The following is a 17,114-nucleotide window of genomic DNA, read 5'->3' as shown; positions in this document are numbered from 1 at the left end:
CTGTTAACTAGTGGAAATTTTTTTCTTACTTCCTCCGCAACTCTGTTCATTCCATGCGCTAAACAAGTGACATGTATTAAGTTTGGATAAAATATTTTTAAATTTTGTCCTGCTTTCACCATATATGGTGCGGCATCAGATAAAATAAGCAATAATTTATCATTAGGCACAGCAGCAGGAAGAAAAAGTTTGGTAATGCTTCTTGTAGAAACCGTGATATTGTTAGTTAGAGCGATGGTTTTTTCCACTTGCTTACAGGAAATTAAATACGATTTTGGGAAGGTTTCATCGCTAAGTACATCAATCAATAAGTGCACTATTCCTGACGACTCAGTGGTATCGTCCACACATATGTAAAAGTAATTATTACCTATTTCGGCTTTTATGTTGTGGATAACTGAGGAGTATAACAAATTGACATTATTTCTCTTTAGAGTTCGTTTACTGGGAATGTTTTATTGCAATATTTTTTTTAAAAAGAATTAAAGTTTTCATTAGATAATTTTGAAAGCGGTATATTAGAAGATAGTAATGCACGACACAAGTCTTCGTTAAAATTTTCTTGTTCGGTTTGTTTTTTGGAACTTGACTGAAAGCACTTGGACACTGAAGGTTGATATTTTTCACATGATGTGGTTTTTACTTTTTTAGCTAAATGTTTCGCGGTTCTGACATGCTGATCTGTTTGAATTTTTTTTTTTCAGATGAAATCTAAAAAAGAATATAAATATTCTATAGTTGTACCATTTTTAAAATCTAAGATTGTAGAAATAACAATTAAAATATTTAAATTAAATCAAATAAAAATCGGTGTAGTAATCTTGAAAATGTCAGGAAATGACTGTGCAAGAAGGAAGAACCCCAAATATTTACAAGAGGCTCTTGGTCTTTTAGAATAGAATAGAATAGAAATATGCTTTATTGCCATGAAAAATTTTACAATTTTATCGACAAAGCTTATAAATAGTCAAAAAAAAAACAAAACAGTAACAATCAAATCTACTAAAATTACATAAATCGTCAATATATTTAAATAATAATAATAATGAAGTGAAAACAGAAATAATCAACTGCAAAAATTTAAATAAATTGCAAATGCATAGTCTACCTAATAATTAATAAAAAAAGGTTTAAAAGTTAAAAAGTTAATCTGCTGCATATGACACCCAAATATAGATAAAAAAATAATAAAAATACTACATGTGCAAAGGGTACTGTAATTTCTTAGTTATTGACTAAAAAAATCTTCTACTGAATAATATGGTCTTTCAGACAGGTAGGCTTTTGTCAGTTTACCGAATTTGAGGAAAGATGGTGCAGATTTTAGTTGTAGGGGAAGATGGTTGTACATTTTTTTTGCGGAATATAATATCGATTTCTTTACTAACTCCGAGGACGGGGTCGGCAAATAGACGTCAAACGTAGAATTTCTCGTGAAGTAGTCATGATTAGGTCTTGGTGGAAAGACATGTAGATGTTTACGAATTAAGCAAACACTTTCTAAAATATACAAAGATAAAAGGGTTAAAATTCCGTGATCTTTGAAGTAACTTTTGCAATGTGTTGTTCTTCTGAGGCCAAACAGATATCTTATTGCTCTTTTTTGTAGTTTGAAAATAACATCAAATTGGGCAGCTGTACCAGAACCACAAAAAGGAATACCATAACGAAGATGTGACTCGAACAAAGAAAAATATGTTATTTTGGAAGATGCTAAATTGAGTTCATTCGAAACAGATCTTATAGCATAGCAAGCTGAAGAAACTTTCTTCCGTAACAAATCGATATGGAGGGACAATTTAAGGTTGTTGTCTAAAAAAATACCAAGAAATTTTACAGAATCAACGGTACTGATCTGGCTGTTATTAAGCGGTAAGGGTTGAAGAGCTCCTTTATAAGATAATGCTACTGTTTTATATACGTTAAACGAGAGTAAATTTGAGTCAGAACAGGTTTTTATTGTAAGTAGGTCAGAAGCTATAGTAGCATGAAGAGTGGCAATATTTGAGTTGCTCCAAGTGATACTGGTATCATCAGCAAAAAGAAAGATTTTTCCATCGATTTTTAAATAAGTGATGTCATTAATAAAGATAAGGAAAAGTAGAGGACCCAATACTGAACTTTGGGGTACCCCACATACAATGTTTTTGAGACTAGAGTCTGTATCATTTGCTCTAACCAGTTGTTTCCTATCATCCAAGTAAGATTGGAACCAATCTAAAGAAATGCCGCGAATTCCGTAGAAATTTAGTTTTTTTATCAAAATGTTGTGATTAACACAATCAAAAGCTTTGGCGTAGTCACAAAAAACGGTGGCAGTGTGAAGATTATTGTTCAGTGCTTGATAAACCTCATGTAGTACAGAAAACATGGCATTAGTGGTGCATTTAATTATTTAAAAAGCCGAACTGATTTTGTGATAAAATGTTGTTTTCAACTAGAAAGGACATAAGTCGGGCTTTTATGAGTCTCTCAATAATTTTGGAGAGTACCGGTAGTAGTGCAATAGGTCTATAATTGCAGGTATTAGATATTTCACCACCTTTATGAAGAGGAATAATGATGGCTGTCTTCAGGCACTCTGGAAATTTACCTTTCTCAAAAGAATCATTAATTAGTGAGAAGAGGACTTCTAACACATTTTCTGGAAGATTAGAAAAAATTCTTATCGATAGACCATCAGTAATACAGGAAGATTTGCTTTTGATACTATTGATTGTTTGGATCAGTTCAGATTTATCGACTGGTTTTATAAAGAATGAATTCGAGACCTTTCTTGAATTAGGGAGATAGGAAATGGGATCTTGTTGAGGCAAAATAGTTGATGTAATGTTTTTATTCACATTAACAAAGTATTCATTTAGATTTTCAGGGTCTGGAAGGGAAAATGTTTGAGCAGTGTGGGTTTTATTTCGAATATCGTTTATTATGGACCAAGTTTCTTTTGCAACACTTTTGTAGCTTCCCAGAAGGTTTTGGTAGTAGACTTTTTTAGCTGATTTTATAAGTTTAAGATAGGTTGCGCTGTACTTGGTGTTATGTTCAGTGATAGAGACGTTGGTAGTAAATTTCTTGATATAGAGAAGAGAACGCATATTCTTGGAAGATATTCGGATACCTTTAATAGTCCAGGGTTTGTGATGTTTTGGCTTAATTGCAATTAAAGGAAATGGTTTGTTGCAGATACAGATAAGCTTATCTAAGAATTCACTGAAATTATAACCCACGCCCATGGCAGCAAAGCGCCACTCACAGGTTAAGCATAAATTTTGGAATTTACGAAAGTTCCGGGTGGAAAAAATCCTGCCTAAACGTTTACATTTAAAGAAAAATACTTTGAGCATAAATTAAAAGCACTTAATTAATTAAGTCCAATATATGATATGTTTTGGTTTTTGGCAAAATTAAAGCAAACTATGATATTGTTAGAAAGAAAATGTTAGCGACCTTTCAGTAGACTATTGAATAATTTGAATTTTAAATAGGTATCCTATTTTTTATCGCAAGGAGTTTAAAAAATTCTTGAAAAAAAGAAAAAATACATCAATTTATTGCGAACTAGCCTTGTGTCGGTACTTTTCTTAAACATAATCTCCAATTTTAAAATCTTTGTTTGTACCACCGTGTAAATTTTTAAAATAAAATAAAAAATAATACGTATGTACTTACGGTTTTGCCACATGAGCAATAAACTTTATCCATATCCATAGATAGCTCTTTGTAAGGTTTTATCCAAGTTGAAACATTGCTTATTTTCGGCATTTTCAAAGCACAATAATTATTCACAATTAGTTTCACACGTTGTTTACGCCTCCAATTTTACAAAAAAAGTGAAACCAAGTGAAACTTACCGTCAAAATAAAAATTTTTACCTAGAGACATAAACTGGCAAACACAAACCCTTAATTCCAGGACAAAACGTGACAAAACTATAAGCCGCAGTCTTTTATTAGTTACTATACTAAGAATTTGAACACCAAGTGATTATAAAACAAAATTGATTATTGGCATTTTCATGCTATCTGTAAGTTTGAATATAAAAATACATAGTTAACACCAAATTTTCAAATTATACGCACTTTATGCTCACTTTTATAAAAATATGCAAAATTTGACATTTTTGCATTTTTTATGCATTATATGCAAAATATGCAAAATATGCAATTTGCATATTTGCCAAGTCTAATTATTAGCATCACTATTAAAGGATTTGGCGTATAGTTCAGAGAAATAAGGAAAAAAAAATATCGTGTTGGTGACACATCCCCCTCCAGGCTGAAACCAAATTTTTCCAGTAACATGGTCATCTATAATAATAACCTATATGTTTCCTGCAGCCGATTTTGATGATATACATAGTTATAAACAAATGAAGATCAAAAAACGGTAAATTTTCGCTTTTTTCGTCTCTTACTAAAAAATTGGGTATTTTAAACAAATTTGAGAGTAATAAACTCATAAACCGTATAAAAAACTTCAACATGACGTTCGCTGAATATGTCTATCCTTATTGGTTACTTAGAAAATTGCCAAAAAAATCATAAATTTTGAGTTTTTATAAATATTCATAACTTATGTAAAAATTAACTTAGAACCTTCTTATTACATGGAATGCTGAGATTTATGGTGCTTAAATTACACCCTAAATTCCAAAGCAATTGGTCAAATAGTTTAAAAGTTATTTAATTTGTTTATCCAAAATTAATTTTTTTTGCAACACTGTAAGTCAGAAAATGATGAAGTTACAGTAATATTTTGGATAGTTTATGAAAGAAGAAAATTTACAGTATTAATTGAATTAAAAAAAAATGACAAAAATAATTATAGATATTGCAAAATAATTTTGCAAACACATGTGAATTAAAAAAATGGGGGGGCTAACTGTGTTCCTAAATGTCCTAGAACAGTTGTTTTTCTTTCTAAATGTGTATAAAAATTCAGTCTTTCTAAATATGAAAAAATAATTTTTTTACGGGTAACGGTTAAAAAGTTATTCTAATTGTTTTTAAGTAAGCAAAAAATGGACATGTTTTTGCAAAATAATTTTACACTGTTTAAAATTATTTTTTGTCATTTATTTTTAATTAAGGTAATAGTATAAATGTTCTTCTTTCATAAACTGTCAGAAGTATTATTGTAACCTCATAATTTTCTGACTTATAGTGTTGCAAAAAAAATGAATTTGGGAAAAATAAATTAAATAACTTTTAAACTATTTGACCAATTGCTTTGAAATTTAAAATATAATTTAAGTACAAGAAGTCTCGGCATTCCGCGTAATAAGAAGATTCTAAGTTAATTTTTACCTAAGTTACGAATATTTATAAAAACTCAATATTTATGATTTATTTTGCAATTTTCTAAGCAACCAATAAGGTTGGACATATTCAGCGAATGCCATATAGAAGTTTTTTTATACGATTTATGAGTTTCTTACTCTCAAATTTGTTTAAAGTGCTTAACTTTTTGGTAATAGACGAAAAAAGCGATAATTTACCGTTTTTCGATCTTCATTTGTTTATAACTATGTATATCATCAAAATCGGCTGCAGGAAACATATAGGTTAATAATATAGATGTCCATACTACTCAAAAAATTTGGTTTCGGCCTGGAGGGGGATGTGTCACGAGAAAAACCTTATTTCTCTGGACTAGTACAGCTGTATTCCTTACCTGACATCATATCCAAAAACCAAAGCACTCCCACTAGTAGGCGAGGACAATCCAGTCAAAATATTAAAGAGCGTAGTCTTTCCGGCACCATTATGACCCAGAATTGCAGTGATTTGGCCTTTGTAAATCGACAAATTGATACCATCGAGCGCAGTAACGGTTGGTTTACGGCATTGCTGCAAATATTTCAGATATAGTTATTTATATAAATAAACAATACATGTAGTATATACAGGGTGATTTTTTGAGAGGTATAATAGGGAACTTTCACATTTTTGTTTTATTACACAATATTGTTCAATTTCGTGTAAAAATAAGATTTCCAAAATATCACGCCTCAAAGCCTGATAATAATTAAGAAGTATAAATTTACATTTTTTTGTGTATTTCAATCATTTCAAACGATCGAAAAAGCGCGCTAACCCTTGTGACATCATATCATAATATTTTATAATGACAAATGTCATTATGAGGATATAAAAATATATACCAGTTTTTTTAGTTTGGAGTTTAATACAGTTTTTAAACTGTATTGAATTGTGTGTATATAGTCCAGGGTAATAAGGTTTTTTCCATGAAACTTGAACAGCCAGCGTACTGAAGCGTTTTTTCGACAGGTAATACCTATAAGGGCAAATTGTAACTATTTCCTGCGTAGGATCTGGCGGCCATTTTTATTTATAAACAATTAAGTGTCAAATATCTTCGAGATTATGGAATAAGCTTTAAACTGAAGTATTACATAGTTTGATATACTCATTTATTGTTAATATAATTGCGAAAAAATTCGGAATTGCAAAAAAAATTATCTTCGCAATAACTGTTGTAAAAATTAGTGTACAGCTTTGAATTTTTTGTCAGATAAGGGTTCTTTGGTGCTTAATATGTGATAAAATTTCAAAGCGATTCATTCAATTGTTTAAATTTTATTCAAATTTTTTATCCCAGAGACCATTTTTTTTTGCAATTACATAAGTCAGAAGAAAATGACGTTAGAACCATTCCACAGGTGTCAAATGAAAGAGCATGAGCTATATTTTCAACTTGGTTTAAAAAAAGTTAATAAAAAATGCATTTATTAGTAATAAATAATTATGCAAATGTAGGTTTCTTTTAAAGACGATCGTAATAAAAGTCCGTTTGATGTTTAATAGTTTTAATTAATAAAATAGATGTCTAAATTATTGTTACTATTAAATTATCGAAATATAAAAGTACTTGTGTAATTGCGACCAAAAATCTTACATGTTCTTACTCTTACAAAAGGGAAATGTATTTATAAATAATTTGCGTCTAATCAATATAATACCCGTCTAAGTATTATCCCTTAACCTAAGAACATAGGTCCGTCGCGTTTATGATGTTATCATCGACTAAATGTATTCGTTCCCACACAACCAAAATTCCTTTACTGCTAATCTTCCCTTTTTCATGGTTTAATTCGCTTTCGCGGGAACTAGCCTATTAGTAATAAAAATTGGGTCAAAGGGCTCTACTTTGTTATTTTTATGTCTTAAAAATAAACAGAAACTGCTCACTTAAACTACCCCTCGATTAGATACGCCCACCCATCTGTGCATTTTAGAGCCTCGCCGACAACCGCTCGTTTCGTGTTTGTAAATACGAATAATTAAAGAAATATTATATACAGGGTATCTTAAAAATTATGATAAAATATTTACAATCCTACATTCGGCCATCCTGTTCGAATTCGACCCGAATTCCGTTTAGTTACCTATCCGCGACTTCATGTACTCTGAATTTGGATTCACTTGTACTACCATGTACGGTCCTAAATATTTCTTCTGTAGTTTGAGTGCTCCACCAAACTGTGTTCTCTTGATTGCCAATAAGTTCTCCTTTTTGTACTTTCTCGGCCTTTTTCTTCGTAGATCATATCTGCGTCTATTTTCCTCTTGAATTTTGAGTAACTGACGTCGACTCTCGTTTCTCAGCATCTCTCTATCTTCATCAAATTGTTTAATTATCTCCTGTTCTATGATCTCCTTCATCCTCAGATCTTCTTTGTTCTTCATCTTCGTTTCGAACAGTACTTCAAACGGCGTCGACTTTATGCTTCTTTGTTCGCAATAGTCTTCGAATTCCTTCGCAGTAAATGCGGTACCTCTGTCAGATATTATACGGAGCGGATTTCCGAAATCCTTTTGATGTGTCTTCACGCATTCTATAACTTCTTTTTTGCTTCCAAGTATACATTTAACGCAATTCCCTATGCAGTGCTCGATTTTTTCTCTAAGATTTGGAATGTAACATTCTCTTCGAATTAAATCTTGTGTTTTTGTTACAGCAAAATGTTCTACCTCCTGTAAGCTTCTCATCACTTCTGTTTGCATTCTTTTCGGAATGACTAACACTTCCTTGTCGTCTTCGTATTTAGAAAGAATATTATTTTTTATAAAGAAGTCCTCGTATGCTTCCGTCGTCTTTGTCTTGTTAGGTTCGTAACTTTTGACTACTTCCTCTCTATCCGTCTTTATTTTTTTATCTTCTGTATGGTTCAGCTGAAAATCATTATTGACTGTCGTCTCGCTAATTACTGTAATCCTCCTTATAAAAGTATCTACTCTTTTTTTAGATAAAATTATTCCGTCTTCTGTTATTGTAACTTCTGCTTGTCTCAGTATATTGTTTCCGAGAATAATTTCAACGTCTAGTGCTTCTTTTGGAATAACATGAAATAAAATATTAAAATCCTCTCCTTGAATTTCTACCATTTTATTAAATGAACCTAAAGTTTTAACTCTCGTACCTCCTAATCCGTTTAAATCTAATATGTTTTGTGAAAGAATCACGTCATCAAAATATTTTTCAAAAATATCTTCTCGTACTGAGCTAATGTCACTTCCTGTATCCAATAATGCACGTAGTGATAATTTTCCAACCTTCAATGTTACCGAGTTTTTATACCCCAAGTTAACAACATTTACATGTCCAGAAGTTGATGGTTCTTCTTCTTTCTCATTGCATCGAAAAGACCTGTGTCCAAACTGATTGCATCTAAAACATTTTACTCCCTTGGCTTTGTCAGGACAATCCGTCGATCTGTGTCCCTCAATCCCACAATTGAAACATTTTTCTTCCTTTTTATTCCTACTTTGAGGTGCTCTTCTTTCATCTCGTCTTACTTCCTCGTTCGTCCACGTCTTTTTATGCGTCTCGGTTTTAACTGCTTTTTGCGTCGTCTGTTTCTTAATCAATTCGTACAGTTTAATCTTCTCTTTAAAGTCATTGAAATTTTTGGCACCATAAAGTATTACTTTATTAGCAGGGTCGTCCATAATTCCCTCAATTATATACTGCATTATGACTTCATTTTCTATGTTTCCTCTGCTACCGATTTCTCTCATTTTTAGTACATACTCCTGTACGCTTTCACCTTGTTTCTTCTTTCGATTCATCAGCATTCTGTGAATTTCAGCACTACTTATTTTGTTCTCAAACTCTGCTGTCAGTCTCTTCTTCAGGAGCTTCCAGCTATTAACTCCTTTCTCTGACTGTATATACAGTTTAGCTATTCCTTTTAGAGATCGTTTAGCAAAAATTAGCATTTGCAAATCATTCCATCCCATCAGATTGGAAATTTCTTCAAAATCAGTGATCCATTTTCCTATAGGATAATCGTCTTTTCCGTCGAAATTTCTTATACTGTCCTCTACGTCTCTAAAAGTTAAGGCAAATGAATCATTCAATCTACCTCTCGTCATTTTGTTTGATTTTGATCTATTCCTCGTAAATAAATCCGTCGTCCTTTCATCATCCATATCGTCATCATTATTATCGTCGTCGGTAACGTCTTTACCTTCTTCCTCGTGATAAGCGTCTTTATCACTATTTGCGTCGTTATCTTCATTATAGCGATCGTCTTCGGTAACGTCTTTACCGTTTTCCTTGTGATAAACGTCTTTATCACCGTCATCGTCGCTAGCGTCTTCGTCTTCGTCGTCATTCTCGTCTTTAAAATTGAAGTCGTTCAAAAATGAACAAATACGTTCAATCACGTCGTCTTCTGAACCAGTGTAGTTCAGATCTAAAACACTGCAAACTGCTACTAAATCCGGCATACTTAGTTTATTTTTCACGTCTTGTATTTTTGTGGAATATTCCTCGGATTCTTTATCCCACGAAAATTTTGTGAAATTCCGCAAGTTCTTCCTTGTTTGTCGCGGCAACCCTTTATCCCCGTACGCGACAATATGCAACGCCTTAACAGCACTTAATGCCGAATTTTTAAGGTTTAAACTAATTTTTGGAAAATCGTTAAGAGTTTGATTAGACTGCATTTTAAAAAGGTATATAATAATAATACGTAAAAAAAACAAAAATAAAAAGATAAATTATCTTTTAACTAAAAAGTTAGATTATTTTTTCCCGTGTGTAAATTGTACTTGTGAACTGTAAGAATTGTAGTCGCTTTTACTTTAAAATTATCAATATTTACTACAAATACTAACAAAGTTATGATTTATTACAATAAATGAACAAAAAAAAACAAAAAAAAGTTAACCGTTAAATGATTTATGATAGTTCTTTCGCAACATTCACTGTTTATCGTCAAAGTTCCAGTTCACAGCTCCTCGAAAAAAATAATCTTTGGTCAGATTTCTAATTTCCAGACACAAGACCAAAGTGTCTTGACTATTTTTAAAATATTGGAACAAACACACCTGATTTCTCCTTGGTAATACTGCTTGCTATGATTGCGTCTCGTCGTCGTCGTCTTCACTGTCCAAACAGCCGTCTTTTTTGCCTAACAGCGTCGTCTACACTGTACTAGCCTGCTACTCCACCAACACAACCATTCACCAACAGTTTACAAAGTCCGGAAGTCACCAATAGTTTAAAAAAGTCCGAAAATCACCAACAGTTTCCACGTTTCCCGAACAGTCATAAACAGTTTCCAAAAATTACGTCACGTCAATTGAGCCGATTTTTTAATTACACGTCACTTTACGGTATTTCGCGAACTTTATAACGAAATTGTCTTTCTTAGATCCGCGGTTTGAGCCCCCAAAATGTAGGTTTCTTTTAAAGACGATCGTAATAAAAGTCCGTTTGATGTTTAATAGTTTTAATTAATAAAATAGATGTCTAAATTATTGTTACTATTAAATTATCGAAATATAAAAGTACTTGTGTAATTGCGACCAAAAATCTTACATGTTCTTACTCTTACAAAAGGGAAATGTATTTATAAATAATTTGCGTCTAATCAATATAATACCCGTCTAAGTATTATCCCTTAACCTAAGAACATAGGTCCGTCGCGTTTATGATGTTATCATCGACTAAATGTATTCGTTCCCACACAACCAAAATTCCTTTACTGCTAATCTTCCCTTTTTCATGGTTTAATTCGCTTTCGCGGGAACTAGCCTATTAGTAATAAAAATTGGGTCAAAGGGCTCTACTTTGTTATTTTTATGTCTTATAAATAAACAGAAACTGCTCACTTAAACTACCCCTCGATTAGATACGCCCACCCATCTGTGCATTTTAGAGCCTCGCCGACAACCGCTCGTTTCGTGTTTGTAAATACGAATAATTAAAGAAATATATACAGGGTATCTTAAAAATTATGATAAAATATTTACAATCCTACACAAATATATCGTAAATCTTTTCCTATAAACTTTTTATTTTGTTACATAAGAAATTATACATATTTATTACAATTTTTTATCAATTATGATCTAGATCAGCGGTTCTCAATCTGTGGTACATGTACCACTGGTGGTAAATTTCATTTTTTGAGGTGGTACACAAAGCGCAAAAACAGCCAAAATCAGCACCACTATTATAGTTAATTAGATCACCTAGTTAGATATGTATTTCAGTTAGGTGGTACCAAAAATAATAAAAAGTATTTGGTGGTACATGACACAAAAAGATTGAGAACCGCTGATCTAGATAACATTACTTGGTGGTTGTGCACTTAAAACAGGGTAAAAAAGTTAATTTTTTTGGAAAAAGTTATTCAAAAAGTTTATAAAGAAAAATTGACGATACTTTTGCATAATTATTTATTACTAATAAATGCATTTTTTATTAACTTTTTTAAAACATGTTGAAAATCTAGCTCATGCTCTTTCATTTGACACCTGTGGAATGGTTCTAAGGTCATTTTTTTCTGACGTATGCTCTCTGAGATAAACAATTTGAATAAAATTTTAACAATTGAATGAATCGCTTTGAAATTTTTCAAGATATCACATATTAAGCACCAAAAAACCATCATTTGACAAAAATTTCAAAGCTGTACACTAATTTTTACAACAGTTATTGAAAAAAATTTTTTTTTTTGCAATTTTATTCCGACCAAACAATTATACCTATTAACAATAAATGAGTATATCAAACTTTGTAATACGTCATTTTAAAGATTTTTCCATAATCTCGAAGATATTTGTACTAAAAAATCATAAGTTTCACTGTTTTCCGTTGATTTGAAAAAAAAAAGGGGGAAATGCCATTTTTTGACAGTTAATTGTTTATAAATAAAAATGGCCGCCAGATCCTACGCAGGAAATAGTTATAATTTGTTCCTATAGGTATGACCTGTCGAAAAAACGCTTCAGTACCCTGGCTGCTGAAGTGTCACGAACAGGGTATATTTTTGTCTTATTACCCTGGCCTAATATTTACTAAGGATAATAAAAGTAAATACTATATTATGGTGTTTAGTATCATTTTTTAAAAATAAAACCATAAAAACCCGCAATAAAATATTTTATCGCCAACCGTCACTAAAGTCATTGATTATTGTATTCATTTGCCCTCATTCGCGGCAGTAAAGTAACATTTTATTGTACTGAAAGAAGAATTTTAATTTACCTGCCGCGATTATTAATCAAATTAACGGAGATTGGATGTAAGTGGTCTTATGGCAGTAATCGATTATTTATTTGGGTGAACTTAAACTTTATTTAATTTAATTATTAAAAATACTGTACAAGATTTACGTAATTATTAATTAAAATGCCAAAAAGTGAAATTCGGTAGTATTTTGCAATTATATTCATACAACATAAATCACAACTTTACCGATTTAGTAATTAGGTATTCAATATTGATAACAACTATCGATTAAACTACGAAACCGGCCATCATGCAAAAGCATTCTGTCATTACTGTCACATGAAATTTTTATTTCGTTTATAATTTTAAAAATTCTTAAATCTTTTAAGTTAGGTAATAATGAAAATAAAGTGTAAAATTATGTTTTTGTTAATTCGATTATACATATATACAGTGTCCACGGTTGGGGTGCCCAAGAGGAAAAACTTTTTTATTTTCAATTTTAGCGAAAAATGTCATTATTGATAAAAAGTTTTGATTGTTCTAAAACCCCATAAAACTACACACAATTCAAGTTTTTCAAATCCTGCTTAATTTTTTATAGCCCAATAAATGAACGGAAAATACGGCGATACCGTGTAATTTTCAGGGGCAACTCGAATTGCATGAAAATTTGGATATAGGTTCTACTTACCCTCCACTTCAAAGTTGAAATTGTGCCGTTGGTTGCTTTTACTTGGGGGGTGACAGTCGCCTCTTCTCGGGGGTGAGAAAACATATATGTACTCAAGATCAGAGTGGATAAATTGACTGATTTTAAGCAAGTTTTGTGCTATAGAGTTTTTTATGTAAGTCAATACTTTTCGAGTTATTTTCCATTGAAAATGTTTATTTTTCGACAAAAAAGCTACGTTTTCGGACGGTTTTTCGCAAATAACTCAAAAAGTAAATACTTGATCGAAAAAAATATCCTTAGCAAAAGTGTAGCTTACAAAAAACTGAAAAAAATTGTGTATCAGTAAAGTCTATCAATCGAGCAAAAACAAAGTTGTAGCTCATGAAAAATACGTTCTTGTTCGTCTAATTCCAAATCGAATATTTCAAGGTGAAATCAAGGTGAAAAATTAGGCACTTTTCGGAAAAAAACCTATTTAAACTTTTGTAAAGTGTTTATAAAAAGCTTTATTAGAATTGTTCATAAAAGTTTCTAGCATTAAAAATGAGCGTGTAACGCTCAAAATAAAGTTGGCCCTCTTTTTTTTTGTAAAACAATCATGCAAATCTCCCCGTATTTAGCTTCTCAAATGAAATTAATCGCTACCGCTTTAAAAAAAATTACTTACTTATCTATTTTTTATATGATCTGTCAGTCTCACTGGTTTAAATAGCTTATTTTTGAAAGAGTTATAGTTAAAATAGCTTGAACGGGTCACTAATCACGAGTGTATGCAAATTTTGAACAGCCATATCTTAACCAATTTTTGTCTTGCGGAAAAACAAAATGAAACTAGCATATTTATAATAACAAAATCTATATTTTTTTACTCCTTAAGATTTTTTTTATCACCAATACTTTTCAAGTTATTTTGAAAAAAGGAAATTTTTCAAAAATTTTTAGAAAATTTTGTTTTACTATAAAACCAAATTTTTTCAAAAATAAGCAATTCAAGCCAATCAAACTTACAGATCATATAAACAATATACATACAGTTAGAATAAATAATAAAGCGGTAACGATTAATTTTATTTAGGGTGCTAAATAGAGGGAGGTTTTCACAAATTTTTTTACCAAAAGAAGGGGCCAACTTTTTTTCAGTTTAACTCGTTTATTTGTGGTGCTAGAAACTTTTGTAAAAAACAAATATAAATCTTTTTTTAGGTACTTTAAAAATGTTAACAAGCTTTTCCCGAAAAGTGCTTAATTTTTCGGTGATTTCGCGTTGACTTATTCGATTTGGAATTAGACGAATAAGAACGTATTTTCCATGAGCTACAACTTTGCTCACAATTTATATACTTTACTGATACACCATTTTTTTATAAGCTATACTTTTGCTTAGAATATTTTTTCGATAAAATATTTACTTTTTGAGTTATTTGCGAAAAACGGTCTGAAAACGTAGTTTTTTTGTCAAAAAATCAACATTTTCAATTGCGAATAACGCGAAAAGTATTGACTTACGTAAAAAACTTTATAGAACTAAAGTTGCTTATAATCGGTCAATTTATCCATTTCCGGGCTTATATTAAACACGCGTTTTTCACCCCCTGAGAAGGGGTGACTGTCACCCCCAAGTAAAAGCAACCAATGGGACAAATTCAACTTTGAAGTAGAGGGTAAGTAGAACCTAAATCCAAATTTTCATGCAATTCGGAGTTGCCCCTGGAGATTACACTCCAAAACGGTCATTTATTGGGCTATTAGCCAATTATATGTAAATCCCTATAAATTTTTGCACTAAGTTCGAAATCGTAACAATAATCTAGCGTTGCCAAGCCACAATATAGCTTAGTAACTGTCAACTCCGATAAATAATATAATTTGCGAATTGTCGTTTTTTTTCGACAATGTTAAGCGTCCAATAAAGAATTTATCTTGTGATAAATTTCATTATTAAAATTATCAGATTAATAAATATTTAATTATTTGCAGAATCTAGAAACTTGAAACTTTTACAGATTGTAGCTAATTATATGAAATATAGATAATTTCACTTTTTACGATATTTGTTTACGTTATGCTTCATATATAAACAATAAAGTTTCAAATTTATCCAGTTTCTGTCCGATTTCTATCCAGTTTTCAGCGAAAAAAAAGTTATGGCACCGCAGAAGGACGAATGCTGCCCTTAGTATTGTCGTGGGCTTCGACTGTCCATAAAACGCAAGGTTCGACTGTTGACTACGCTGCGCTGTCGTGAACTTGGGCCCGAAAGAGTTTACGTAAGAACAGGTTTAAAAGCCTGCATTGAGCCTGTAAAGCTTACATTTCATTGAGCCGAGTGCGATCATTAAGGTACGTATCCATACAAGGGTGAACCCGCTCGGTGTAGCTGCTCAAATGGATACAGCATGCGCTCCCTTACATATAAACCACAAACCGGTTGGAACGAAGAGTGTACGCGCCAAGCCGCGATCACCGACGTATCCACTAATTGGAGCTACTACACCGAGCGATGTTTACCCTTGTATGGATACGTACCTTTAGACGGCTGGCGCATCGAAGAACTGCATTGCGAGAAATTAACAGCGTCGACACCGTGCCATAGTAAAGTATTGCAAGAGATGGAAATACTGCGAAAACTGTAATAGTCGTAAATAATGATTTTGATTTAAGAAATGTATGAAGAAATTACAGAAAATGTACAATGTATGTATCAAAAGTTAAAATAAATGCAAAAAAGGTATCTGTCATATACCTACATCCTTTTTTTAAGCATGACGATATATTTTAATGTTTGAAAAGTATAAGACTATAAAGTAAAAAATAAAACAATATGAAAAAAATGTTTTTAAGAAACGCTTTTATTTAGTTATGAGTGACTAAAAGTTAAAATAAAAAAAAATCAACTAAAAAGCAAAAAATAAAAAATATCAAACTCGACGGATTATTCGAAAAAAAAACGTTCGGTAAAAAAAATGAAAAAAACTAACACATTCGTTAAAGAAAAACGTAGGGCGCGTCTGCATCGAATAAACGGTTTTCGCCCCACGCTTTTCTTTAACGAATGTGTTAGATTTTTTCATTTTTTTACCGAATGTTTTTTTTTTTTCGAATAATCCGTCGAGTTTGATTTTCTTTATGTTTTGCTTTTTAGTTGATTTTTTTATATTTTAACTTTTAGTCACTCATAACTAAATAAAAGCGTTTCTTAAAAAAAATTTTTCATATTGTCATATTTCGAATTTAAAATTGTATGCAAGTTCCCTATTAGACGTTTTAAAATTTTAGTTTATGCATATAAAAATATTACCGTAAAACTTTTATTCAAGTTTATAATTCTGATTGCTTCTTTGTCTTGCATTTCCCTTGGCACCGGCTCCACATCTACAGAACTTTCTGTATTAAGTTGGTTGGGAGGGATCTGAAAATGGAAAAAAAATATAAAATTAAAATTGACGCGTTTCAATTTTTTTTAAAGTGGTTCGTTTGTAAATAATGAATTTGTTTCATAGATCTACATCATACTTTATACAAAAACAGGTACATATTAATATAAACCTTTCCCTTTACCTGATTATGACTGGATCTCCAATAAGATGGCATCAGGAAAAATATTGGCGATCTTTTTACACCATATGAGCCTAAAATCAAAAAATTCATTTTGAATCACATCAGTATATGTATTACTTGTTGGTACAATTATTGTTTTTTTTGTTCACACCCCTTTTTAAAACCTTGATATAAAGTAATTTTTCTACAAACGTGTTAAAAATGCAATTTTTAGCAATCCATAGGAGCCTTAAAAATGTCACTTTAAAGCACTGGGTGCTTTAAAACTTTTAAGGCACTGCAGTTAAAAGTGAAATGTCAAATTTTGAAAACAAACGTCAAAATATTTATATTTTATTTTTTAAAGTTAATATTAAGGGGATTGGTACGTATAGTATTTTTACTACAAAAG

At 31.3% G+C, this 17,114-nt stretch overlaps 1 protein-coding gene across 3 annotated transcripts in view; it reads right to left on the bottom strand.

Moving 5' to 3' along the window:
- LOC126881333 (cholesterol transporter ABCA5-like) overlaps positions 1–17,114 on the bottom strand; it is a 230,361-nt gene that overhangs the window by 95,179 nt on the left and 118,068 nt on the right. For all 3 annotated transcript variants that reach the window (XM_050645556.1, XM_050645555.1, XM_050645558.1), the window contains 3 exons: positions 16,724–16,794; positions 16,464–16,574; positions 5,674–5,849 (listed from right to left, as the gene is read on the bottom strand). In XM_050645556.1, coding sequence (XP_050501513.1) covers positions 5,674–5,849; positions 16,464–16,574; positions 16,724–16,794 — 358 coding nt within the window. The remainder of the gene's footprint in view (positions 1–5,673; positions 5,850–16,463; positions 16,575–16,723; positions 16,795–17,114) is intronic.

This window comes from Diabrotica virgifera, chromosome 3, assembly GCF_917563875.1.
Source record: "Diabrotica virgifera virgifera chromosome 3, PGI_DIABVI_V3a".
In the NCBI taxonomy this organism is placed as follows: domain Eukaryota; kingdom Metazoa; phylum Arthropoda; class Insecta; order Coleoptera; family Chrysomelidae; genus Diabrotica; species Diabrotica virgifera.
This window is presented reverse-complemented; position numbering and strand designations above follow the sequence as displayed.